The following is a 27,380-nucleotide window of genomic DNA, read 5'->3' as shown; positions in this document are numbered from 1 at the left end:
CACTTTAAGGAAAGAGTACTTTTGGAAGGCAAGGATCTGTGAAACGATTTCCTTCAGCTGCCCAGCTTGGAGACTCTGGTCCGTTCCCCCCGCCCCCCCAGAGATTCTTCCCTGGTCTCCCTGCTCCACTCTCGCTTCCCTTTGACCTGTTCCCTTTGTGGAAGTTGACATGACCTCTTCTGCTTTAAACCCTCTAATGGCTTCATGCTGCAGCCAAGGTAGAGCCCCGCCTCTGATCCGTCTGTGCGTCTGGCCTCCGCCTTCTCCGCCCGGGTCCCTCCCGTTTGCTCTGCGTCTCTTGCTTTGGCCACGTCGGCCTCCATGTAGTTAGTTCCTTGGGGCACTGTAGGCACTGGACGCGCCTTCACCTCCCCTCTTCCCCGCTTGCCTCTGGGAGCTCAGCGGGGATTTTAGTAACAGTGATGATGGTAGCCATGTGGGGTGTATTGGGCGTTGCCCGATTTGCTTAGAATCAGTTACCCGATTTAAATCTTCTCAGAATTGGGTAGGTGCAATTTTATTCCTACTGTACAGATGAGAAACTAAGGGAAGAGATTTCATCTTGCCGAAGAGGATAAAGCTCATCGAGTGGGAAGGTGGGACGTGAAGCCAGGCATCACCACGTGTGCGGTACTGAGTGCGCACTGCAGCGCTCCTGACATTTTAAAGAAGAATTTCAGCTGAACAAAAATTTATTAGGGACCTTCTATGTACCATTCATTTTACTGGTTCACAGCTAGCAAATGTTATGTATGTTTTTTCATAATTATGTAAAATATGCATGTAGATGAATATAAATTCAACTCTAATAAAGATTTTTAAGGTTTTCATCAGTAAAGTTTTTTATGTTTCCTGATGTAAGTAATTTTCTAGTTTTACACAGAGTTCTCACTGTGACACTCAGGTATGAGCTCAATAAGTAATACTCTATTCACAGGGAAATACTTTTGTGAGGGATCATCCTCTAAAACTGAATAAAATATTATGGGTTAAATCAGTAAAATACGAATTAGTATTTCAGTTTGTTCGAGGTGCAAACCCACTGAGAATTGGATATAAACCAGGTTTCTTCCATGAGAATGCATCAGGCAATATGTAGTGTGCTGTAGATGAGAAGATTCGGAGAGAATTATTCCAAATGTTTCTATGGCCCCTTCGTGGAGAACAGCAGATGCGAACTGGCAGGATTTGAAACCTTTTGATGCTGTCCTTGATTGGGGATTGGTTGTGGGTTTTGGATTGAATACATCATTAATAGTATTAATATAATTTTCTGATAGAGAGGCTTTATCATATTTTTGGGTGTTTTACTTGATATGTTATGTCCTTCCACAGCACTGTAGATATAGAGGAGTCATGGGGGGGGGCCTGTACGCGGTCACGTGGCCCTCACAAGTCAGTTGACCTTCCTGGGCTTTCTTGCCCAACTGAAAGGTGTAGCATCTGTGCTAAAACCCTTCCCTTAGTTCTGACACTTACTCACTTTAGCAAGTGAACCACCCGGAGAGCAATCTTTAAAAACATTTGGAGATGAATAAAACTTTCTACTGTGATAGAATAAGAGAAATGAACAGATTTCATAGGATGTATTCTAGCGATAAACATGGTGAAGCAGTTTGTGAGGTTGTTGATAGAGAACTTGTGAGTAAGATAGACAGTCATCTGCTGTGCTCATGGTGGAGGCACTGGTGGGATAAGAATAAACTCCGGTAACCCTTCCCTGTGATGTGATGTGATGTGTGATCATAAAAACTGAAAATTTACATCTCTTCATTGGAAATTTAAAACTATTTTTGCAAGAACATTTTGTAGGCAATTTTATAAACTGATTCATTCGATTTTGTTGGATGTGTGTGTAAAAATGTTAAATGTGGGGTTTTATTAATATATATAATATTTTAAAAAGTAAGTCAACTCACAGCTTCTTGTATTTTATCACAAGAGGTTTTCTGTATTATCACTTTTTTTAATTGAAGTATTCTTGATATGCAATCTTATGTAGGTTACAAGTATACAACCCAGTGGTCCAACAGTTACCCATATTATTAAAACCTCACCCCCACTAGTGCAGTTACTATCTGTCAATGTAGAAGATGTTGCAGAATCGTTGACTGTATTCTCCTGCTAGACTACCATCCCCATGACCAACTCATATTGTGATTGTGAATTATAGTACCCTTTATCCCCCTCAGCCTCCTTCTACACCCGTCCCAACCCCTCTTCTTTGGTAACCACTAGTCCCTTCTTGGAGTCTGTGAGTCTGCTGCTGTTTTTCCCTCCGTTTTGCTTTGTTTTTATAATCTACAAATAAGTGAAATCACTTGGTATTTGTCTTTCTCCCCCTGGCTTATTTCACCGAGCATAATACCCTCTAGCTCCATCCATGTTGTTGCAAATGGCAGAATTTCTTTCCTTTTTATGGTTGAATAATATACCATTGTGTCTGTGTGCCACATCTTCTTTGTCCATATGATCACTCTTCTTGAGTGGCTGATGTACTTATAAAAACTTAAAATTTTTAGGGAGTAGTTCTTAAATTTGAGTTAAAAGTTTTGTAACTTAGTGACTTTTTAAGATTTAGTTTTTCCTATAACATTTACATTTTCTTTTAATATATTTTGAGTATTCTCATCTTTTACACTGTAATGGGGCCTGAACATAGTAGCAGTCAATAAGTATTTGTCAGATTTGACAGTACAGGTGAATTCCTTCATGTTAAAAATTTTTTAGATGCATATATTAGTAAATGGAAACATACTATTCATATTGTTTTGTAATTTTCTTTCATGCTCAGATTTTGAAGGAATATTTTCATTTCTTTTTCAATAGCTAACCCGCTCTTAGAAGCCTTTGGAAATGCAAAAACTGTTCGTAACAATAATAGCAGTAGATTTGGAAAATTTGTAGAAATACATTTCAATGAAAAGGTAAGTGAGTTTGAGGCTGCTTTGTTTGGGGAGTGTTTTTTGAAAAATATAAGGGTCTTGATAGAATTGGTGCCATACTTGAATTATGGCAAATTCATTTAAATTTCTATTATTTTAGATAGAATATATATGTTGACTGTGAACTCTGTAAATACTCTAGGCTTACCTTTATCTCTTTCTCCCCTTTTTATACATACATATTGTATATATGCATATATATATATATATGGTATAGGTTATATAATACTGCTAAATGTTACAACCTCTTTGATAGACAAATGTGAAGTAGAAAAATTAACACTGGTAGTTTATTCATTAAGACTTTGCATGCAAAATGTTTTTTCTCTCTCTTTTGTTTTTTAGAGTTCAGTTGTTGGAGGCTTTGTTTCACATTATCTTCTAGAGAAATCCAGAATCTGTGTCCAAGGCAAAGAGGAAAGGAATTACCATATCTTTTATAGGTTGTGTGCTGGTGCTTCTGAAAATATTAGGGAAAAGCTCCATTTGAGCTCCCCAGATAATTTTCGGGTAGGTTGGGTTAAATGGAATTTCATATAGTTTTCGAAAATTAAATTGCCTTTAGTTCTAGAGCTTATGGCAGTGGGTTTTGACATCTGGTTGTGTGCAGTTACATGAAATCCAGTGTAACATGATGGGATGACTTGGGTACTGCATAGGTCTCTGTTGGGATTTATCGCTGAGTTTATAATATCACACTATATGAGAAAGTTCATAATGGGACAGGTAAAAAGATAGATGTTAAGCCCCTTATCAGTTTAAACTTAATTCAACAGTCCTGTGATGCTAACTTTTTAAGTCATTTTTGACTTAATTTGTGAAAGAAAAAGTTTGACCACTGAATTAAAAAATTAACAAAGGACTCATACATGTCTTTCTTAATTCAGTTCAATGACAGATATTTTTGCTTGCCCATTGGGTGCCAAGCAATGTGCCAGGGTTAAAAAGATAAATGAGGCATAGTTCCTGCTCCTGCACACCCTAGGATCTGGTGGGAACACACACGTGCATGCATGCGCACACACACACACACACACAGTCTGACTGATTTGTTGAATGATAAGAGATACATAGGGTGCTGTGCATAGGGTGGTGGGGGTTTTGGAAGAGCTTACCAGAAAAACTGATGCTTGATCAGAATCCTGAAAGATTGTCAAGTGTTAACTAGAGGAAGAAAGATGAAGGGTATTCCTGATACAGGCAAAATGAGCAAAGAAGGCAAGAAACGCCTTAAAAGAACAGGGTGGGAGTGGATGGAGGTGAGGCGAGAGAGGTTGGTCTTCCTTCTCTAGTTAATAGGGAGCTATGAAGGCCTTCAGGTAGGAAGTCGGATGTCAGGCCCGTCCTTCCACTGGCTCTGCCGTGGGGGGTGGCTTGAGGGGCTGGAGGAACTGACGGGCAGGCGCAGCCGTGGGAAAACCGGCTGGGAGGCTGGAGCTGTCGCTGAAGGAACAGGCCCTCAGGCCTGAATCGGGGTCAGTGAGGGCAGTATTACAGAGGAGGGGCTGTGTGGGGACGTCAGGAGGTAAGATGATGAAAGATGGAGAACGATATGGGGAGGGGGGGAGTTGAGTAATTTTCCAAAATTTGGCTAGGGAACTCGGTGGCTGTAAAAACCGCACGCTGGCCAGCAGGAAGATTTGTGGCAGAGGATGGGCTCAGCTTTGGAGCCTGTAGACGTCTAACTGGAGCTGTTCAGAAGACAGTTAGGTATTTGAATCTCGAGACCAGGGTCAGTGCTGGAGTGACAGGTCTGGGAGACGCCAGTGCTCCGTGCAAAGCTATGACAGTGAGTAGGCGCGCCTGTCCAGAGAGGTTGCCAGGCGCGTCTCCGGAGGTGGTGTGGAGACGGTTGGCATGATTTACAGATGCTCGGCTGGAAAACAGTGTCCCGGTGCAGGACACCTGGGAATCCGGGGGTGGAGATGAGGCATGGAGTTGTGAACCGCTCTCCAGTGACTGACAGGCCTCTTTGTGTAGAAGTCCTCCATTTAAGAATCATGACACACATGTTTAATTGTTGTTCTGTGAGTATGTTTTTGTTTTTCCAACCCAGCCTCTCTTCATTACTTCAGGCATTTTCTTTTAATGTGAATTTGGATATTTTAAAACTTCACTGTTTAAAAAAAACTATTGTTTTAAAATGCTTTATAACTGTATCTATTCATGTACTTAAAAAATGTCCAGCCTTCTCAGGAACTCACCAAATTAACTGGAATTTGAAGAGTTGTCCACGTTATCTTCATGAAATTAGAAGCATTTCTCTGGAGTGATTTTTAGAACAGGAATGATAGGAAATTTAATAATGATGTGGCTTTGTCAACACTGAGCTAACAAAGTGATGTGACTGTTTTTGTATTAATCTAGCATTTCTCTCTGCTCAGAGGCTTGGGAGTGGTTGTGTGGCTGAGGGTGTGTGGCCGTTCTGGCGCAGTGGTAGGCATCCCGAGAGGATTCAACTAGGTCCGAGTTCCCTGCCCCTGCGCTGTGCGTAGGAGGCATGACTTCCTCTCTTAACAGAGAGTTCTTTTGGTGGGAAGAGGAGACCAGAGACCCAGCCTACGTTCTCCCAAACACGTCTGCTGTCTTGGGTGTGCCTCTCAGGCCTGCACGAGCACACCTCTGCATCCCTTCCCTCGAAGGTTCCTGCCTTAAAGTGATTTGAAAGAGTTGGAAATTTCATCAGGTGTTTCTGTAGTTTAGTTCAAGGCCTCCAGTTATAACTCATAGATAAGCTTGTAAAGACAAGGAGAACACTGCAGTAACCAGTTACAGAATTATTTTTTGTCATTATCCAAATTAAGTGTGTAAAGAATTATAGAGATACACCTGTTTGAAACATTTGTGTTAACTACACATGTATTTTTAGAAAATGAAAGGTTTAAAGTTTTCATTATTCAGGTTTTCAAGTATTTTTGCACATTTGTGGAAGCATTTGCCGTAGTCATGGGAAGACCCTTGAACATAGTTTGGGTAGCATGAGAATGGATAACAAGAAGAGCTGTAGCTTTCTTGTTACAGAAAAGTTAGGGGAAATCAGAATTTTTCCTTGGTTTTAATATTAAGTCCATCTGCCAAAAAGCCACATACCTGATAAAACAGTTGGGGGCGGGGATGAAACTCCTGCCAGCAAAGAAGCCTTCGTGTTGGCTCCGTGTGTTCACGGTGCTGCCGCCTTACTGAACAGAAGAGCTTTTTTAGAAGTAGTTAGTTGAGAATGTCTGTCAATTTTATCTCCCCTCTCTTCCCTTTTTTCTCCCAGATTCTAGGGAAGAAAGAAAAACTCACTGTGTATCATTTTCTGGTCTTAACTGTATTTTAATATTTCATTATAATGGAGGGGGAAGGGTATGTATAGTGATCATCTAAAAATATTAATTCATCCCCAAATCATTCAAAATTTATTATACATTTTTTTCTTGGTATCTATATGATGTGCTTCTAATCTCAGAGTTCATGCCAAGGGGCAGTGGAGTCACAGTGACCTGGCTTCAGAGGAGCTGCATGTCTCACAGATGTTCCCATCTTGTCCATGTGCACTTCCTTCTTGACCTCCCTCTGCCCTTAAATGTGGGTAGCAGATATTTGAGACCAGTATTATCTTCCTCTCAGCTGCTTGCTTGTAGCATATTTTGAAAGCACTTAGCCTTTAGAAGGTTTCTGGGCAGCAGAGTAAACCATTGATATAAAAGCTTAGATTGTTACTTGAATACTTAGGAAGGTTCATAAAGCAAACATTGTAATTGATGTATAGTCACTGTTAGCTGTCAGCAAGTATGAGGTTGTGTTTTGAAAAACTGATTCTAGAATTCAGAAATTAAACCCCAGGAAAATAATTGTTAATTATTCAGAATTTAAATATTACTTGAAATACTAAACCAAGATCAAACCAAACACCATGTCCTTATTTGAGATTATGTACTTACTAGGGGGGTGCTTTTTTCATTATTATCTGTAGAACTTATCTTATGAACTTTATTTCTAGTAAGATATTTGACACTGGGAAGATTTAAAATTACTGCCCTTCACAAATAGGAAAGCTTTATGGTATTGATTTTTAGGTTAATCATTTAATTTAATCTACTTTCAGCAGTTAGGATTTTCAACTCCCTGGTTTGATTAGTAGGAGTGAAATACTGGTAATACAGAGAAGTATCAATTCCAATTGAGAGATTAAATGGGATACTCAGGTATGTCTAGAAAATCTTTATGGTCAGCACTATTTGATAAGTTGTGTTTTCTTCTGTATGTCTTCCTGTGTCATATCTGTTAATTATATTTTAATTCTTTGTTGCAGTATTTAAACCGAGGCTGCACCAGATACTTTGCTACCAAAGAAACTGACAAGCAGATTTTACAGAATCGAAAAAGTCCTGAGGTACATACTATTTTTTTAAGTTAAAATCTCTAGTACCAAAAAAGCATACTGAAAGATTTTTACATTTATTTTGGAGCCCAAATGTGATTTCTTACTTTTAAGCCTACACTTTAGAAAACTGAGCGCCCCCCCCCCCCACCAGGCGTGCTCACAGCCTGAGCTTTAGGGCATCTGGGGCCCCACAGGGGCTGCGGCCCTCTCCTCGGTCAGCGCTGGTGGTCTGCCGCGTCTTGTCACCCCTGCCCGCATGAGGCATTAAATCGCCAAGGATCACCCTGTGCTGACACGTGATTTGAAACTTACTCTCATATTCCTGATTTGGGATTGTCTCCTTCAAGGTTGAAGTAAATTTTGAAGTAGACAATAGAGTGAGCACTGTTGGGAACTAAAGCTTAATTTTTAATCTTTTGAGCAGTTATATATTACTGTATTTCTCTTTAAAATGTCACATTTCTGTAATATGGAAAGTTTTATACTGTATTTATTATTATAATTTATAAATTATTGTAGTTCTTAGAGTAAGTAAATATAATTACACCATTAAGTATTATTTAAAAGCATTAAATCCTTAGCCTAAAAATCTACAACCCATATAAATTATAATATGCAGTGTTCAAGTAATAAGGGGCATTACATTGTATCGACTCAAGGAGCTTAAATTATGAAATAGTAAGTCAGGACTAGTTACAGGGACTAGTTCATTTTGTCTTTATTAATTTTATTAAAAAATTTATATTGAGTATTTAATTGAATGCATTTTTATTATATTCAGTGTTTAATGCTCTGCATTTGTGAGTCAGATGTGTTCGGCTCCTTTCAGAATGAGTGAGATGAATTATATCTTAGGTATATTCATAGAAAAGAACAGAAAGCAAATAAAAATTCCCATTTCAAATTCCCAGCAGATGAGCACAGGTAGTTGTTATTGAAGCTGACATTTTATTTATGTTTCAGACACAGACGTCTGAGTTGTGAATCACGAGCCCCGTTGCACCCATGGCTGCAAACAGTCAGCAGCGCTCTTGATACTTTGTGAGGTGTCTTTGTCATGATGACCTATATTTTTATGAGGCATCATCCAAATAGAGAAGTTGTGTTCTTTCCACTAAGATAATGGAGACATTTCTAGTGGGATATTGCAACTGTCCTAAAGGGAAAAGTACATATAAATTTGACCTTTTGGCATGGAACAAAACTAAGTAGACAGGAGAGAAGACTGGATTCTACTCCCCAGAGAGTGGCATGCGCGCTCTGTGCTCTCCTAAGGAAAGAATGTACTCTTTCTGATTCTAAAGTCAGCGTACTTTGTTAGGAATCTTACTCATATTATTGAGGGTGTGTGTGTATATGGATATATGAATGTACAAATGAATAATGGATTAATACATTTAAATTACTTTCTATGTCTTCTTTATCAGGAGGATGAGGTGATCGTTTTGACTAATTAGAATTCTTTGCCTAGTTCCATTTGTGTGTCTTTAAGCTGTGTGTAATCTTGAGGAGAATGCAGAATTTTTAGTCTACGATAATAGCAACATATTCACATTGATTAGAAAGTTTTTAAATCAAGTAACCATTCAATTGCAAGACTAAAAGTTCTGCATAATACCTGTTTTCTGTTAACTTTGGCTGCATGTGATCGTTTCCTTTGCTTCTTTTAAGAATAAAAGTAAATTCATTTACCTAGATATTTTCCAGAAGCTTCACTCAAGTATAATTAAACATTTTAAAGAATTTTTGTGGAAAGAAAATTACAACTATAGCTGAGAAGCATTTGGCAACTGGGAGGGAAAAACATCTCTTGGGGGCGTCTTAGTGGCCAGTGAATTCTGATACTGTGTTACAAAATGTTTCATTTTACTTACTCTCATATTCTGGAAAATTCCTAGTCCAGTCTTTCTGTATCCAGTAATTTTAATCTTTCTCCATCTAGTTTATGCAGGTCTGGGTTTTCTCTTCTCTTTTTCTGAGCTTGTTCTAGGTTCTACTACATGAATCCTTTTAGATGTAAATTCTTTTAGGAGAGAAAGCAAATATTCTCTCTACTTTTTAAAAAATGTTTTCAGTCATTGCATAAATTTTTAGAGTGAACATGATGCTTACTAATACACTTTACCTCATGTACACTTATACAGAAAGGCTTACAAAATAATTGATGCTATGAAAATTGTTATTAGCCTGTCCACTATGTACTACTACTGAATATTGGGTGCAGTTGAAGGCAGTAAATCTAAGAAGCATAATGTCAGATTAAAATTTTTATTTCAGTTTTTTATCCCAGTTCTTTCTGACCTGTAGATTCTTGTTACTGCAATTCAACCACTGGTATTCCCTTCTTTTTTACTCAGTGTGTATTTTTATCTAATATCGTAGCACTGTAATGCTTTAGAGTTGAATTGTAGTTTAATTGGAAAACATCTTATTCCATTTTGACTTAAATTTTTGTTCAGGTAATTGTAGATTCACATGCAGTTGAAAGAAGTTATTCAGAGAGACCCTTGTACACTTTGCCCAGTCATTTCATTTTTGAATGTGTTGGGATGCTCAGGCTTTTCCGTTGGCACACTTTATTTTGCATGTCATGCAGTATGTTAACAGGCCCCTTGTAGTTTTAGTGTGCTGACATGACGTAGAGCGGTCAGTCGATGCCTTCTTGTTTTGTAGTATCTTAAGGCAGGTTCCTTGAAAGATCCCCTGTTGGATGACCATGGAGATTTTATCAGGATGTGCACAGCCATGAAGAGGATTGGCTTGGATGACGAAGAAAAGCTTGATCTTTTCCGGGTGGTGGCTGGTGTCCTGCACCTTGGAAATATCGACTTTGAAGAGGCCGGCAGCACTTCAGGTGTCTTTGTGGTTTTTTGTCGGTCTGTTTTAAAGAGGAGTAAAATTTGTAGTCTTGTCATTTTTTTTGCATATGAAATTGAATCCGTTGGTGTGTGGGTTTTGTTAATACCCCAAAATTTCTAGAATATACTGTGTTAGATGCAAATGAAGAATGCAAATCAAGTCACAAGCTCTGTTTTGAATGAATCAGTGGTACAGAGGAATGAATCATTTTATGAAGGTTAAGTAACTGACTGCCAGGGTCACATTTAGTTAAGATTTTTGGCTGATGCTATCCTTTTCCCTTAAGTGAACAGAAAAATTCTGACCATCTTGTGGGGTGTTCTGACCTTGTGCTCGTTCATTGATCTGAACTTGGATCAGTCAGAGCAGCTGAGTGTGTAAAGGCCACACACGGTACTACTGGAAGTACAAACACCTTAGACTTCATGCAAATCGAGAAGAACAGTCAAGTGCCTGCACAAGTAACTCTCAGCTCTAGTGATTGAGTTTCCACATAAATAGGAAGATTTCCCTCATCACCTTTAGTCCGGTCTGTGAATACAGGGGGATCGCAAACTATGGCCCATGGCCAGGGCTGACCAGCCCCTGCTCTTGTAGATGAGGTGTCAGAACACAGCCATGCCCATTCAGTCATGTCTTGTCCGTGCCAGCTTTCATGCTACAGTAGTATGATTGATTAGGTATGACAAGACCGGATGACTGGCGAAACCTAAAGTCCGGCACTTTAGAGAAAAAAATTGTTGACCCCCACATAAATACATTGTTTAAAAATCTTATACGAAGAATGGGTAAAAAATAATCAAAACACCATTTGACGTACTAGTCAAGAGCATGGGTTTTGACAAATGTCGGGTCCCAGAAGCAGTCTGAGCCTTGTTTTTTTTTCATTTGTAAAATAATGAAGAAACAAGCCCTGAGAAGGGCCTTAAAGGACAGCACCTAGCAGTAGTGCGCCTATCGGGAAGGCGGCCTGAGAGGAGAGAAAGAGAACATTTTAAAAAGTGTGTCTGTTCTGTGCAAGACCCTTTCTGTCACCACAGACGAGACGGTCCTGACTTTGTGAGGGTAGTGAGGTGGGGGTGTCGTCTCCATTTTACGGGGGTGGGAGAAGTTAAGTCGCATGGTTGCTAATGAGGCTGGAGGTGTGAGAGGCAGGTTCTACCCACATCTGACCAGCTCAGGGTCTCGGGGTAACGGTTGCACACCGCCCTCGGCACGGAACCGTCCGAGAACCCCTCTGGGAGAAAGTAGACAGCCTCAGTGTCGATGCCTGCGCCCTGATGCCGTGGAGCGGGGGGGGGGGGCACCAGCACAGGGCAGTGTTTAAGAGGACCTGCCCGGGAGGCGGATTGCCCCCAGGTGGGGCCTGCGCGTGACCGTGGGCCAGGAGCAGAACCGCTCAGTTTCCTCCCCTGGGCACCAGGGGTGAGAGCAGTCCACACCCCATGCTATGAAAAAGAATAAATGAGTTAGATAGTTGTAAAATGATGCAGTTTCGTAGCTGGCTCATAGCGATCACTCTGTTTTTAATGAATGAGTATAGATACAGATTAACTCCCCGTTTAAAATAAAAAGCAAAAGCAACAAAGTCAGGTATGTTCTGAGTGTGTATTAATAAATTTTTAATGAGTTTTTTGAGGGACTTGAACATTTATTTTGTAGATGTTCTGAACGTTAGAATACACTTCATTTGTTTTGGTATTGCCAGGGGAGTGGGTGGGAGCTTTAAGTAGCACAGAAAAGGTTTAGACTAATTAATGCAATTAATGCACATATGGAAATGTTAGAAGCGGTAGGTGGCATTTCCCCACCTCCTGTCATTGCCCTGGTGTGGAACATGCGCATGCGTGCAGAGGCTCAGAGACAGGCAGGAGCTAGTTAGCTGAGAAGCACTTTAATGGTGAAAGGCACGAAGAAACTTACTTTATCTTTTATTCTTTTTCTCAAACTCCTTCTGTTGGGGGGAGGATGAGCAGAAAGCAGAGAAGGTTGGATTGAGGCAACACGTGAAGAGAAGTAATAAACTAGGGTATTTTTATTGTAATGGCTAAGATTTTATTCTGATCTTCATCCTTCCTATAACCCTGCCTGTGGCTCCACATGGTGTCTTTGGACTCCCCACCGAGAGAGCTCAGCTGTGGCATGTCCTTAACAATTTGAAAAAGCTCTGGCTATTTTTGTAATTATTTTATCACAAGAGTTATTTTCCAATAAGTTTAGAGGAAATTTTACTGTTACTGAAAAGATTTTGTATGCTGGAAATGCAAAAAATACTTATTGGAATTTCCTGTGTTTTTTAAATTTCACACAACAAAATATATATATATATATATATATATATATTATTATAGCAAATTTGAAATACCTTCAGAGAAGTTCTTTTTTGGAAAGGGAGTGAAATGAAAACCTTACATTATTTTACAGTATTGTGCCTTTTTAAAGCTTTTAAAATAGATGTTCTGTTATCCTTACACAGTTCCTGAAAATGTGTAAGAAACTTTGCAAATAGTAAAAAAGAAGTATTTAAGTGAATGGAATTAATGAATTATTGGTGGTCAGTTTTTTGAGTTATATAATTTTAGATAATGTATATGTGTGTACAAATGAAATTAGTAGTAACCTCATTTTCATAGAATTAAAGTTTTAATATATCCTTTATTCTCTTATTCTTTGTTTTGGGTAAAGGTTTATTGAAATATAATTCATAATACCATACAATTCACCCATTTAAATTGTACAATTCAGTGGTTTTAGTATACTCAAGAGTTGTGCAACCATCACCACAACCAGTTTTAGAAAATTTTCATTACCCTAGAAAGAAACCACATACCCTTCAGCAGTCACCCCCCAGTTCCCTCCAAGTCCCTCAGCCTTAGGCAAATACTATTCTATTTTCTGTCTCTATAAATTTGCATATTATGGGCATTTGATACAAATAGAATCATTTAATATGTAATCTTTTGCAATTGGCTTCTTTCACTTAGCATAATGTTTTCAAGGGTCATCCATGTTGTAGCATGTATCAGTACCTCATTTCTTAAAAACTGCTTAGAAGTATTCCATTATATGGGTATACCACATTTTGTTCATTCATGAGTTGATGAACAGTTGGGGTGTTTCCACCTTTGGCTGTCCTGAATAGCGCTGCTGCAAACATCTGTGTGTGTATTTTTTGTGGACGTATGTCTTCGTTTCTCTCGGGTGTATGCCTGGGAGTAGAATTGCTGAGTCTTATGGTGACTCTTCGTTTAACCTTTTGAGGAGCTGCCAGACGGGTTTTTAAAGCAGCTGTGCCGCTTCACATTTTCATCAGCAGTGTATGAAGGTTCCTCTCTCCATCCTCGCCAGCACTCACTGTCTGATTGTGGTCATCCTTGCATGTGTCAGGTGCTACCTCATTAATTTTTGTGCACATTTTCCTCATGTCTTGTGATGCTGAGAATCTTTTCATGTCTTCATTGGCCGTTTGCATGTCTCTTTTGGAGAAATATCTATTTGTATCCTTTGCCCATTTATTAATTGGATTGTCTTTTTATTATCAAACTAAGAATTTTTAAGATTTTATTCTAGATACAAGTTCCTTAGACACATAATTTGCAAATATTTTCTCTCATTCTGTGGATTGTCTTTTTTGATTTTTGAATAGTGTTCTGTGAAACGTGAAGTTTTGCATTTTGATGAAGTCCAGCTGACCTGTTTTTCCTTCTGTTGCTTGTGTTTTTGTGCCTTATGGAAGAAAGCGTTACCCAGTCTAGATTAGGGAGATTTATGTCTGTGTTTCCTTCCAGGAGTTTAGTGGTTCTAACTCTTGCACTTAAGTCTTGGATCCATTTTGAGTTAATTTTGTATATGATCTGAGGTAGGACTCCAGCTTCATTCTTTGGCTTGTGGGTATCCAGTTGTCCCAGTGCCATTTGCTGACAAAGCTTTTCTGTCCCCATTGGATTGTCCTGACAACCCTTTATTCAGATGGGATCACATGGTCTGTTTCTCCTGAGACCATTTATTAAGTAGTTCATTAGCTTGTCCTGATAAAATTCCCATTATGATTTTTACATATTCTTTGTCGTTTTGAAATTACAGTCTTGAAATGAATCATTCATAAACGTTAAACTTTAAGAATACTAGTGAAATATTTGTTATTTTAAATGTTAATAGTAATAATGACTGTAATAATAATAGTTAACCATCCTGTAGTGCTGACTATGTACCAGGCATAATTCTAAGCACTTTGTATCTGTATTTTTATTAATTCATATTAATTTATTTCATATTATTAATTTCTTTATTAATCTTCATAACAGCCTTATTAGTTACCTAATAAGCCTGTTGTTCAGTACAGTTGTTATATCCTCATTATATGGATAAGGAAACGAATACAGAGGAAAGAAGACCTGTTGCAGGTCACACAGCTGGCAGGCTGCAGAGCCGCCGGTGCCGTGTCTCAGCTGCTGCGGTACAGTGTCTGTCTGTGCAGCACTTTTTAAGCAGCCTTGGTAAGCAGGACGCCGGGGCACGGGGTACGGGCAGTAGCAGTTCCTCTTCACCCTCCCCTTCCCGCACACGGGGAGTACACACACGTGCACACACAGCCACACACACTCTTACGTACTCACGCTCACACCGCCCAGCCCCCCACCCCACATGCACACACTTACACACACACACATGCATAGATACCTATCCACAGGGACCTACCAAAGTGCCGTACACCGTTTTGGCACTAAAATTACTCCTGGAACTTTTGTCAGTACTTCTGTAAGAAACCATCGCCCAGTCCAGGACCATGAGTAGAGTCCATGGAATCGTGAGTTTTAGTGTGTTGTCCAGGACTTACTGTATATACTAACAAGGATTAAATCCGTCATCCGTACATCTCACTTGCGGAGTCGTGAAATGGTGAACCAGGCAGGGGAGAGTCGGTTCTGCCACCAGCTGCCCTGAGCTTGGGTGCCCACCCTGAGCTGGGCGGCCTAGGGGCTTGGCGAGCGTGGAAAAGGGCAAGGCAAGGTGAAGTCATGAATGAGCTCTGCCCGTTCCATAGTTTTATGTAAGCAGAGTGTACCTCTGTGAAATGGGCGTTGGAAATCTGGTTTACAAAATGCTTGTTCACTTCAAATCAGAATCGTTTTCCTTAGGCGGCTGTAATCTGAAGAATCAGTCTGCCCAGTCCCTGGAGCACTGTGCCGAGTTACTGGGTCTGGAGGAAGAGGATCTCCGCGTAAGCTTGACTACAAGAGTCATGCTGACCACAGCGGGGGGCGCCAAAGGAACAGTCATAAAGTAAGCCCCCCGCGAGCCTCCCGCCTGCCGGGCTGGGACCCCTGGGAGGGCGCGGGGCTGTGGAGTCGCCTGTATGTGGGCCTCATTCTTACGCTCTTCTAAAACATGTGCTTGATAGATCAAAATTCTGCACCTCTCATGCCGTCACATAAACAAAGGCTGATTTACGTGGCTTCTAAAATTGTTGGTTTTAAGGTATATACTGCATGGCACAAACTTGGAATTCATTAGGTAAGAAAGAGGTTTAGTTGACTTTTGTACAACTACAAAAGTAGGACCTGATTATATTAATATTCAGTTGTTTTAAGCCACAGATCTTTTTTTTTTCAATTTTTTGGGACTTTTTAAAATATATGATTCACTCTTTTAAAGTGTACAATTTAGTGTTGTTCAGTATATTTATAAACATTACAAATAATGGTTTACAACTAAACCATTATTTAGTTTCAGAAGGGAACAGACAGACCATTTTACTTTAAGTGATTCTCCTTGCAAATAGTGTGTGAGAACTTAGGTTAAGTAGGACTCTCTTTAGGAAAACGTTCACCTTTAGAGTACTTCATTTAGAGGAAATTGCAAATGACAAGAAAATAAGAGCCTAGCCAAGATTTTTTAAAATGGATAACTAAGAACTAGTTGTGTTTGGGTCTGTGTACACTTTTGGCTCAATATCCTATGTTTTAGGCATTTTTGTTTGTCAAACAGAATATTCAGTCATCATTTTGAGGCATTGTGAGATCCTCATTTGGGGGGAAAATGTCACATCCTCTCTCCCTTGCTAAATAAGGCAGGCAGGAGGTTTCAGCAATGTATTTCAGAAAATTTTTCAACGAATTGAAACAGGAAGGGTTAAAAAAAAAAACTTTTGGCAACTCAGGAGATTCAGTAGCTCTTATACTTTGGGAAGTGTTTGCAAGGTATGCCTAACATGACTCTTTGCTGAGGTAATTCCAGATTATTCTTATTATAAAGAAAACCTCAGCCAGCACCCTGCATAGAGCACCTCCTGGCCCCGCAGTTGCTTGGCCCCTTGGAGCCATTTGTGGGGCCTGCAGGAAGGTTGCTGAAGGCCAGGTGGCTGGGCCTCAGGTACTAGACCTCCATTCCTCTCTGTCCCAAAGCAGTTCTTCTCTGTTTTTGTATGGATTCACTTTAGGAAAGGGTTGTGGGAAATACAGGTTGGAAAGCTCCTGTTGAGAAGGGATTCCAGGGTCCGACCTGAATGACTGTTAGGTCACTTCCAGGTTTGGCATCTTGTCTGGGCCTCCCATGGTGCCCCATGCTTACCCTGCTAGCATTTGCCCTGGTGTTAGGAAATTCTCATTAAGGGCCATCTCCCTTCATGCAGCGATAATTTTCTCGAGGACAAGGGCATGTCTGGATCTATTCTGTTATATCATGTCATGACTTAATTAAATAGTAGAGTTGGACAGTTCAGATTTTAAGACATAAAACATCTTTTCATAAACAGTGTTGAACAAGTTACCAAACTTTTAAAGTTATCTTGAATTAAACACAATGGTTTTTTTTGCATTTAAGGAAAATGTAAAGGAAGCTTATTCCTCCGGGTAATTTTTTATATATTCGTCATGTACAGTGAAGTATAAATTAAGGTTGGAAAGATTGCTTGAGCCTGAAGGTTTTTAGCCAGTTTACTCCCTCATTTGCCTCTTGCAGTATCCGGCTTAGCGCACCGATCTGTGTCTGTTCACAGGTGACCTTTTATAGCTATTTGTTTCGTTCTTCACAGTGAATATGTTTAGATGTACTTTGATCTTGGATATGCTGCATTATTGTCACCATCTGGTACCGTAAAGACTGAGAATCGGTGCGGCCTTCTGTTACAGGGTGCCCCTGAAAGTAGAGCAGGCGAACAACGCTCGTGATGCCTTGGCGAAGACTGTCTACAGCCATCTTTTTGATCATGTGGTCAACAGGGTAAATCAGTGTTTTCCTTTTGAAACGTCATCCTGTTTTATTGGGGTCCTCGATATTGCTGGGTTTGGTAAGTATAGTTTCATTTGTGTGTTTGTATTTGATATTTTTTCGTTCAGGTTTTCACACATTTAAAATAAAAAAATGTTTTTCCTCTCATAATACCTGTCACTTGATGTATTTTCAGTTATATGTCCACATCTACTTTTCATTTCATAATAGGATCTAAATCAGAAGCTGATGCTTAAAAAAAGGGAAAGACTCACAGGTTGTGGTCACACTAATGCTACAATTAAAATATGTTGGTTGGAACTGTTAGAGTGAGGAGATGCCCCTGTACTCTGAAATGAATGCGACTGAGTAGGGTGAAGGCGGGTCCTAGTAAAGAGAAGCAGGCCGTGAGCACTGCTGACGACAGCGCAGAGCCGGCCGGGCGCAGGTTTGAGCGGACATACGGGTCCGGCTCATCACTGTGTGGAAATTCACTGTCAGTGTTACTTGTCAGCAGAGCTATTTCTGATTAATTTCCACCAAATAAATAACATACCAAGATGGATATGTGAGAGCCAGCTCAGAGCGGGGCAGCCGGACGTGAAGTGAGCCGCCGACATCTGAAGGCTGTGCTGTTCCGAGTGGCTGTTCGACGAGAAATCTCAGCATGAATCTGCTGGTTTTTCCGCTCACTCCGTGGGCCCGCACTCCAGGCGGCAGGAGGGGTGCCTTCTCTGCCTCTTCTGAGGGAAGATGGGGTGCGGGGACGCTTAGTTCTGGGAGGGGCAAAGTTTTGGCTTTGATGTTATTTATATTTTAGAATTATAATGGATCATTACCTTGTATTTATCACTGACTTAAGACTTCACCCGTTGAGCCTTTGGTCTCCTCGTCTGCACCAGTTAGTCGTGCACACAGAATAATCATGTTTCCAGGCTGCAGGGGTCTTGGCGACAGTGTAATATAGCCCCTTAATTTAGAAGGAGTTAGAATCCATAACTATTTTCATAACTGTAATTTTACAGAAAGTCTAAAGCACTTGCATTTTAAGTCATTTTCTTTTATTTAGATTGTTTTAACACCTGTGCTTAAAAAAATTGTCATAAGTGGCTTACATTTTATATCTTTTACTACATTGACATTTATCTCATGTGACAAACACCTTTTTTTATCAAATGAAGCATGGTATTTTTAACATTTAACTTTAATGCCTAACAAAATTTGTCTTGAATTAAATGCACTTGGGGAGTATAGAACAATTATATGTACTTTAAACTTAATCTTAAATTAAGCATTGATACAATAAAATTTTCATATTAAGATAAATGTATTAATATGAAGCTGATGTGATAATAACTCTTGATTCTGGTTTTACGTTTTCAGAGTATTTTGAGCATAATAGTTTTGAACAATTTTGCATCAACTATTGCAATGAAAAGCTTCAACAATTCTTTAACGAAAGGATTCTGAAGGAGGTAATTGCCATTACAGTTTAAATTTAAGAACTGCATTAAACTATTTTAAATTTCAAGGAACAGAAACAAGCCACAGTTGACCGGACTGATGTGGTGTGAATAGGGCGGCCCAGCGAATCAGAGGCGGCCAGCGCAGGCAGGCCCCAGTGGCTTAGCTGCCGCTCACGCCCATCGGAGGCGTTAATGGCCCAGCCGAGGCCTGGGCTGCAGGACAAACTAACAGGCCTCCGCTCAGAAGTGGACGTGGGCTGCTACTTGCTAGCGGTTCTCACTGGACTTGAAATCCTGCTTCTTTCTCCTATTCTGTCGCCTTTACTCCGCCCTGGCAGACAGCTTTCTGCTCTCGACCCTGACAGGGACCGCGTGGCCCACATGGGAGGCATTTCCTGTTGGGCCCTGGACAGAAAGCTTGCTGACTGCTGGTCCGTTCTGCTAAGTTTGACTTTAAAATTGCTGTGAATATTTCAGAACCCTGGTCTTTCTTTGGGTTTGAATGCTTATAAACAGATCTCTGTATTTGTACGCAGCTGCTCTGCACAGTTCAGGAAAAGTGTGCTTATTCAAGGAAGAAAAACTGTAGGAGGGAATGTTTCCACATATATAAATTAAATCTATGTTGGCCATTTAATTTTTGATTTCATATTGCTTTAGGGGCAAGGATTTGTCTTCCCTAATGTTTTATAAGACTCCTCAGCCCCTGACCTAGTTGGTGTGAATCTTTGTAATGTGACTAATTAATACATGTCATCACAAAGGGCACAAGATGCTGAGGCCATTTCATGTAATACAGAATTTCCAAATCTGTGATTTTTGATCATTTCATTTTAGGAGCAAGAACTCTATCAAAAAGAAGGTTTGGGTGTTAATGAAGTGCATTATGTGGATAATCAGGACTGTATAGGTATGCATTCATTCTACTTTTGGGAAATATGGGAAGATATAGTCAGTGTTTTTTACTGGTAATTTTTCTTTGCTCTGCGGTTGATATTTCTGGTTATGGGGCTTGAAACTCTGGTATTTGAGAATGGTATTACTTCTCTAGTACTGTTAGAAACCTATTTTCCTTACCAAGTTATCAAATTCAGCTATATTGAAAGTTTTCCTAAAATTTCTTCCATTTACTGTGATGAATGTTTTCTCTCTTAAACAGCTGACATGTGACTAAGTTAAGCAGGAGACTAGACGGCTTCAGCAGTAGGGGGCGCGCGGTCTCCCGCGAGGAGGCTAGGCCAGGCTGCGGGCACTCGCCCAGGGCCGGGTCCTGCCCTCCTGCCCTCCTGCGGTCGTCTTGTCTCTGTTCCCTGGGCTCTGGCGGTGCCCTGTGGCCCAGGCAGGTGGGCCTCACAAGTCCCCTGGGTCACATCCAGATAATACTGCTCAGCAGGAGAAAGGGTCTCTCTCTCTCTCTTTTTTTTTGTAGTAAAGAAATTCATCCCTGTCACCACCCAGCTAGTGCTCAGCCTCCTTTCCTGTCCCCCTCCATCTCTAAATCACTTGTCCGGCAAGCTTTGCTTTGAAAACTCAGTTTGACAATGGAATCAGTAATGCATGGGCTAGATTTGGGCACGACAGTGTAATAACAATTGTACCGCTTTGCATTAATGTGACTTTCAAAGCACACTCCCGCCAGGGCTCTGTGCCTTAGACGGTGTGTGTTCCTATCTGGGCTGGAACCCCTCCCTTCTTTTCATCTCCAGCCCACCCCACACCCTTCCCCGTCTGTCAGAATGCTCTCATTTAAAGCTTAGCTCAGCGCACCCCACCTTCGCCACCCCTTTTTGCCCAGGACGTGTCGCTCTCTGACCAGTGTGGAGAGAACCTTGGTTTCTGTGTATGCCCTCTTGCCTCTCGAGTCTGTCCCTCTCACAGTTGTCCTGTGCTGTATGTAAGCACTTCACAGTCATTTTGGACAGGCAGGAAATTCGAGCAGCATGAGTTGGAAGAGGCATAAAAATGGACTGGCACTGAAGTTTGCTGGAAGCCTGCATCAGGATCTGCATGGACTTCCAAGAAGCGTGCAGGGCCAAGTTTCTGTAGCTTTACTGCGTTCTGTGTGCAGATGGGCCACCTGGACGAGGGGGGCCTTCTGGGCCCTGGGCCTCTTGTCCTAGCCGAGAAATGGTCACTTTCCTCATGGAGCTGTTTTTCTAAAACCCACATTAAGTAGAGGTTTCTCCCATCTGAAGGCAGAGCGTTCCTGCGAAACCTCTCATGCGCCGGCATGGCAGGAAGTGAGGAGGGGGTGCTACTTCACAGGGTGCAGACGCCTCCCGATTTCTTTCAGTCAGTGAGGATAGGCACGAGTGTCGGTCTTTCATAAAAGTGACGTGGTGCACAGGGAACTTTTGGGTGGTGGGGACACCCGTGTGTGATGTATTTTCTAATAAATTGCCAGATTTGAAATAAAATCCCTGTGCACTCTAGGGTTGTTGAGGGAACCATCTGTCACATTGTTTCTGACCAGTCCTTAAGGTTTGTCATCACTGAATTGTTCAGATATCTTCAGAGTGCCATGTTTTTATCCTATCACATTTTTATTTTTTGAAATAGATTTAATTGAAGCAAAATTAGTGGGAATATTGGATATTTTGGATGAAGAAAATCGTCTTCCCCAGCCAAGTGATCAACACTTCACATCTGCAGTTCACCAGAAGCACAAAGACCACTTCCGACTCACTGTGCGTTTTGTCATTCCACAATTGAGATTTGGGTTGAAGGGAAACCTTTAGAAAGATGTGCAAGATGTTGCCTTTTTAGATAATTAGATAATTCGATTAAGAAGTTATGTAGGGCTTAGAGCAACTATAGTATATCCAGCACAGCCTCTTCTGTGGGTGGGCACTGAATGTGTGTGTGTGTGTGCATTTTTTTGATGATCATCTGTCTAATCAAGGCCATACATTTCAGCTGGATGGAAAGTGCACTTTACTTATCTAAAATGCACAGAAAGACTTTTATGACTGCCCTTTTTATGATCTGCCTTCTGAGAAAGTGGCCATCAGGTGCTGTGTGTGGTGTCACGTGACCTTGGCCACACTCCGGGGGCTCACACCTGAAGTCACAAGCAGTCACCTGCCTGATGGCGATCAGCCAGTCCGTGTGATGCTCTGACCTGGGGGTTTTGTACTCAGAGACAGACACGGAAGCTAAAGTGACAAGAATCAGCGAAAGGGAGAACGGGCACAGAGCGCAGTGGGCATAAATGAGAGGCACGCTCTTCTAGGGGGGCCAGCACACCCACTCCCTGAGCTGCTGTTGGGTCGTAGAGCCGTGCTTGGACCCGTGGGCGGTGCACAGTAGGGCCCCTGCCCACCAGGCCGGGCTGTGTGGACCACGTGCCTGTACTCCTGTGCCCACCTGTTTCTGCGCTTGTCTTTGCACTGAGCCCTCATCGCCTGAGTGCAGCAAGCTGACCGAGCAGAGGGACGTGGGTGCTGATGTCACCCACGGAGCCAGGGCCTGCTCGTGTCACAGAGAACAGCAGAGCCAGGAAGGAGGGGGGAAAGGAGGAAGAGAGGAAAGAAACGCTGCCTAGAGCCGTGTGTCCCCCCTGCTACGTACGCTCTGGGGTGACAGAGAGGGTGACAAGCATTGCTTTGACGGATCCCGGATTCATCCGCATTCATGTTTCCGTGCGTCTGAGTGTGTGTTATCTTAGCTAAATCAGGACAGTTTTGGGTAAATAGGCTGGATGCATTCACTTGGAAAGCGGCTGTGACTCTGGTGGCCTCTAGGGACTGGATCCCCAGCCGCCTGCTCCTCGCTTGCAGTTCTTCAGTATCCTTAAGCATTTCTTGGAATGTGGGGCTTATTTCTCTCACTTTGGTGAAGATAGAAATGAAACAATATGTATCCCCAGCAGAATCTTTGCTAGCAATAGAGATACCCGCCCAGTCCTCTTACTCACTGCCCACAGGTCTTTGTTATGAGCAGCTGGTGACACATGGCCAACTTCACCACGAGTACTAGTAGTGAGTTGAGAAAATTGGGACAGGGTCTCAGAGACAAATAACTCCAGGGACAGCAAAGTAAAGCACCAGGAATGGGTTTTGCCCACTTTTCTCAAAAGAGAACAAGAGCAAGACAGTAAATTTTAATTTTTGAGGACCATTGCTTTTGTTGTGTTTCTTTGGAAATAAAAGTAATAATGGCCATTTATTGAACACTTAGCACATGCAAGGCACTGTTTTGAGAGTTTTACTTGGATTACTTCATTTAATCCTCCCGGTAGTCCTCTGGGTGGATCCTGCCAGCATCCCCAGCTGGAGGTGAGGACCTGCCCTGTTAGCGTGGCAAGGAGGCGCTGGGTCCGGAAGCAGGCCGGTGTCTTGTCCCCAGCGCCCTGACTCGCACGGCTGCTGCCCAGCTCACACAAAGAGGAGGCTCTGAGCTCTGCCGGCTCTCTCACCTGGGAGAAGCCTGGCACGGTTCTGAAGTCTTAGCTTTTTTATTTCTGAGCGAGATTCTCTTTTAACCATATGTTAGTTTGAGGACCAGATGTGATCTTTTATGTGAAAGCATCTTGGAAACCTTTAAGTATGATACAAATCTGAGCTATTAGATAGAACAGCCCTAAAATGGTTTGGCTTCCTTCAGATGGATTGAGGCGGGTCGTGTGAACGCGTCAGGGTGTGTGGCTTACAGAGCGGCTGTGTCCCCGTGTTCGTTTTGGGGGGAGCTCTTCAAAGCAGTGCTTCTCAACCGGCGGCACCAGGACCCCCCTGGCCAGAGGAGGTGTGGGCTGGGGAGGCTGCAGAGGTCTGCAGCAAGGCCAGTCCAGGCCCAGTGCCCGAGACAGGCAGTCAGCACCGTGATGTGCCCTCTGTGCTTCACATGTGTTTCTAAGTAGTGGGTTTTGTTTTGTTTTGTTTTTTGGTCCTATTCCTTTTGTCTTTCCTAAGAGATTATATCCAAATATCTGCTAGGTTTCACTAGTATTTTAAGGCTTACTAGATGTTTCAAAGCAGTATACTTATGTAAAATGTGCATTTTTCCTGTATAATCACAACTATTTCATATCCAAAATGTTTTCTAAAGGAAATCACATAGTTTTGATAATTTAATGACTGGGTACATGGGTTGTTTCAGATTCCCAGAAAATCTAAGCTGGCCATTCACAGGAACCTCCGAGACGACGAAGGCTTCATCATCAGGCACTTTGCGGGGGCCGTTTGCTACGAGACGGTGGGTACAGCCCTTGCTAGGAGGACCCCCGGATGCTGGTGCCGCACGGTGCAGTACAGTGACATCTGGTCACAGCTGGCTGTTTGAAGTCGAATAAAATCCGAACTCAAGTTCATTCGCGTGCTCTATGGCCGCACTGGCTGCTGGCAGCTGTGCCGGACAGCACCAGGCAGACGTCCTGCGTGGCAGAGGGCTCTATGGGCAGTGTTCTCTTTAGAGATGTTATCACAGGGCCCCAGTCATTCCTGTTCCCTTTGTTTTTCAGACCCAGTTTGTGGAAAAAAATAACGACGCCTTACATATGTCTCTTGAATCCTTAATATGTGAATCCAGGGATAAGTTTATTCGGGAATTATTTGAATCATCCACAAATAACAACAAAGACACTAAACAAAAAGCAGGAAAGCTTAGCTTCATCAGTGTGGGAAACAAGTTTAAGGTATTTGTGTTAAATGTTCTTTTTTTTCCAGCATTTAAAATAAAATACATTGTTTCATACTCTATGATGGAGAATGCAGACCACTTCAGGAACGCCATGAATGAAGGCCAGGAGCAGACCGTGAGCTCATGGTCGGCATCTGTGTGCAGAAGGACAGGGCCTGGGCAGGGAGGGAGCGCACAGACCTCCTTGTAGTTTATGGTCGTGTTCTTCCTGGTGCCTGACAGACCTGATTGCTTCTCCTAATGTTCTCGCTTTCGCCTCCTGTCTGGTTGACCTTCACAGCATCTCTTTCCTGTGTGTCTCCTGTCTCCTCCCCACTCAGCGGTCCGTCCGAGCTGATAGTCTGGCTCAGGGTGCTAGAGAGCGCTAGCTGAGTTGAGAGGAAGAGCAGGCACCGCCAGGGCCTGCGGGTACGCGACCCCCTCCGCGGGCTCCTCTGGGAGAGTGGCTGCCGCGCTGAAGAGCCCATTGCAAGTTAACGCCCAGTCTGATTCATGTCGACATGCTTTCTGTCACAGTGCGTTACGGGTGTGCATGTTACACTAAAATCGGATGAAAGCTTCTAATAACTGCTGTAAAGATAAGTGCTCTGTGTGGCAAACCCTTCAGATTGCTTATTTAACATTGAAGAACATCTCATTTGTCTTGCTAATTTTGGATGAGGAACTTATTCCTGAGGCCTCACAGGCCTTGTCACATGGCGTGGTTTGGAGACGGACACTGATCGTTGAGCACCGAGCATATAAAAAGAGGATCTAGAAACTTTTGTGTAACAAGTTTAATGAATAAAAAATAAATAGAACAAGGAAATAGAATTTCTCTTACACATTTCTACAAAGTAGTGTTATGTTTACAATAAAACTGCATATGCCTTTCAGTGTGTGCACTTTAAGTATTCAAAAGCGATGCTACTAGTAAGAGACAGTATTTGAGTGTCAGATCATGATACTGACAGTGTGATCTGCCTGAAGTCCCTGGTGGATTGCAATGGGCCTATGTAATAACTAATTTGGTGAAATCATGTTAACCTCGGCTTTTTTTAAAGCTTAAGCATAAATATATGAGAAAGCTTATAATACATTTTCAGGTAACTGAATGAAAAGTAATAAAAAATCTTTAGCTTTGTTACAAGTTATGTCCACTGATCATGAGTTCCTAATTATTTTGAGCAGTATTTCTTCTCTTACTTGCATGACCTTAAATTCCTGACTAGACACATGATAACAGACTGGTTTAAAACAGTACATTAGCCTATGTGAGATTGATATCATTCATTACTTTCCTACCTAATATTATAGTTCCTGGCAAGTTCTTATTGGCAAGAACATACTTGAAATTTTAGACAATATAAATAAAAACAAAAACATTCCAAATAGTATTAAAGTATTCTTTTATGTTGAGACTAGAAATTCCTTAAAATTGCTTATATGTAATAAAATATATTTTGCAGATATAACTGACATTATTAATTACAAAATTTAAGATGTTCTATGAGATACTTTGAAATGAAATACTAATTAGTATTTAATTTTAAATACAGTAGAATAGCTCATTAAATTAATTTCATGTACTATGAGGCAATAAAACAAAACAGGCTAAAATTTGCAGTCATACTTCAGTTATCCGACGTCACTGAGAACCAGAAGTTTTCCACTGAAAAGTGATGTTTTCAGGATATTGAAGCATAACCCTTTCACAGGTGGTGTCTTAGGAAAAGTAATGCTTTTCAAAGGAAATCTTATCCTGTTATTATACACATGAGTACATGAATATTTGGATGCTTTAAAATAAAAATGAATACAAATAACGCACGAGTCACATATGAGGCTGGCAGCCCTTAGGCTTTACGGTCTGTGGCGCTGTTCCTTGATGACGGACAGCCTCTCTCGGATGCGGGTAGATTGTTCTTCCTGCCCTGCTCTTCCAACTGACTTTCTCCCCATTGTTCTGGAGAATACTGTTCGTCATGAGTCCAGAACGTGGACATCATGGTGTTTTTTTTCTCTCCAGATCAGTGGCTCTTACACTTGCTTTTCCGTTGTGTCGTGGTCCAGATAGACTGAGGTCATCACAACTCTGTCGGCCAGATAAATGGGGCATGCCTGTGTTTTTTTTTGTTTTTTTTTTTAATTCAGTGACAAATTCACTCTTTTTGTAATTTGAGCCTTTGCTGTCTCAAGTATACTCTGGTATCAAGGGTAGGAGGATGAACTTTGGGGTTGGGCCTGAGCTGGGATCTTGGCTTTGCCTTTTCCAGCCCCATGATTCGGGCAAGTCCTCTGTCTCCCTGGGCCTCAGTGCCCTCACCGGGAAAATGAACTCGATAATGTCCTTAGTTAGAATCACTGTGCTGGTTAAACATGGTAATGTCTGTGGACAGCTTTGAGCAGTCATAGAAGGCATTCAGGAAAGCAGACCTACTATTTTTATTAAATAAGCTGTGATTGAGCCAATATATTAAGTTAAGAATTCACATCTTAATTTATATTTGTTGTAAGTAGTATAATAAGCACCTTACTATAAAATCAACATAAGAGTTTTACATAATTAACTTATTTTGCAGATAAGTAAAGCAAATACATGAGTTTAATGTATTGAACCCAGAGTAAGTTATGATTACTTAATATTAAAAACAGGAAAACATAGTAACTTCTAGTGTTCATTATCAAATTTTCTTGAGAAAAGTGTCCAGGCTTTAAAAATCACTGCTATGTAAGATGTTTTGAAATAGTAAAGAGGGTTTGTAGAGCTAGGCAGGACGGTTTCTTTATGATAGGTGTTCTGTAAGACGATCCTAGTGTGTACCGTTCGGCTTCATCCTCGGTGGGTGTGACGCGGACTGCACACACCCAGCCTGCCGCTCGCTCAGATCCTGCTCTGTTGGCCCCAGTGAATGC

At 41.4% G+C, this 27,380-nt stretch overlaps 1 protein-coding gene across 9 annotated transcripts in view; it reads left to right on the top strand.

Annotated features, from left to right (window-relative positions):
• MYO6 (myosin VI) overlaps nucleotides 1–27,380 on the top strand; it is a 121,599-nt gene that overhangs the window by 65,498 nt on the left and 28,721 nt on the right. For all 9 annotated transcript variants that reach the window (XM_073224342.1, XM_073224341.1, XM_073224340.1 and 6 more), the window contains 11 exons: nucleotides 2,830–2,927; nucleotides 3,291–3,455; nucleotides 7,243–7,323; nucleotides 9,988–10,168; nucleotides 15,312–15,456; nucleotides 17,304–17,461; nucleotides 18,766–18,857; nucleotides 19,686–19,758; nucleotides 21,408–21,535; nucleotides 23,946–24,041; nucleotides 24,307–24,480. In XM_073224342.1, coding sequence (XP_073080443.1) covers nucleotides 2,830–2,927; nucleotides 3,291–3,455; nucleotides 7,243–7,323; nucleotides 9,988–10,168; nucleotides 15,312–15,456; nucleotides 17,304–17,461; nucleotides 18,766–18,857; nucleotides 19,686–19,758; nucleotides 21,408–21,535; nucleotides 23,946–24,041; nucleotides 24,307–24,480 — 1,391 coding nt within the window. The remainder of the gene's footprint in view (nucleotides 1–2,829; nucleotides 2,928–3,290; nucleotides 3,456–7,242; nucleotides 7,324–9,987; nucleotides 10,169–15,311; nucleotides 15,457–17,303; nucleotides 17,462–18,765; nucleotides 18,858–19,685; nucleotides 19,759–21,407; nucleotides 21,536–23,945; nucleotides 24,042–24,306; nucleotides 24,481–27,380) is intronic.

Source organism: Manis javanica, chromosome 16 (genome assembly GCF_040802235.1).
Source record: "Manis javanica isolate MJ-LG chromosome 16, MJ_LKY, whole genome shotgun sequence".
NCBI classification, from domain to species: Eukaryota; Metazoa; Chordata; class Mammalia; order Pholidota; family Manidae; genus Manis; species Manis javanica.
Note: the sequence above shows the minus strand (reverse complement) of the source record. Positions and strands in the feature narration are given on the sequence as shown.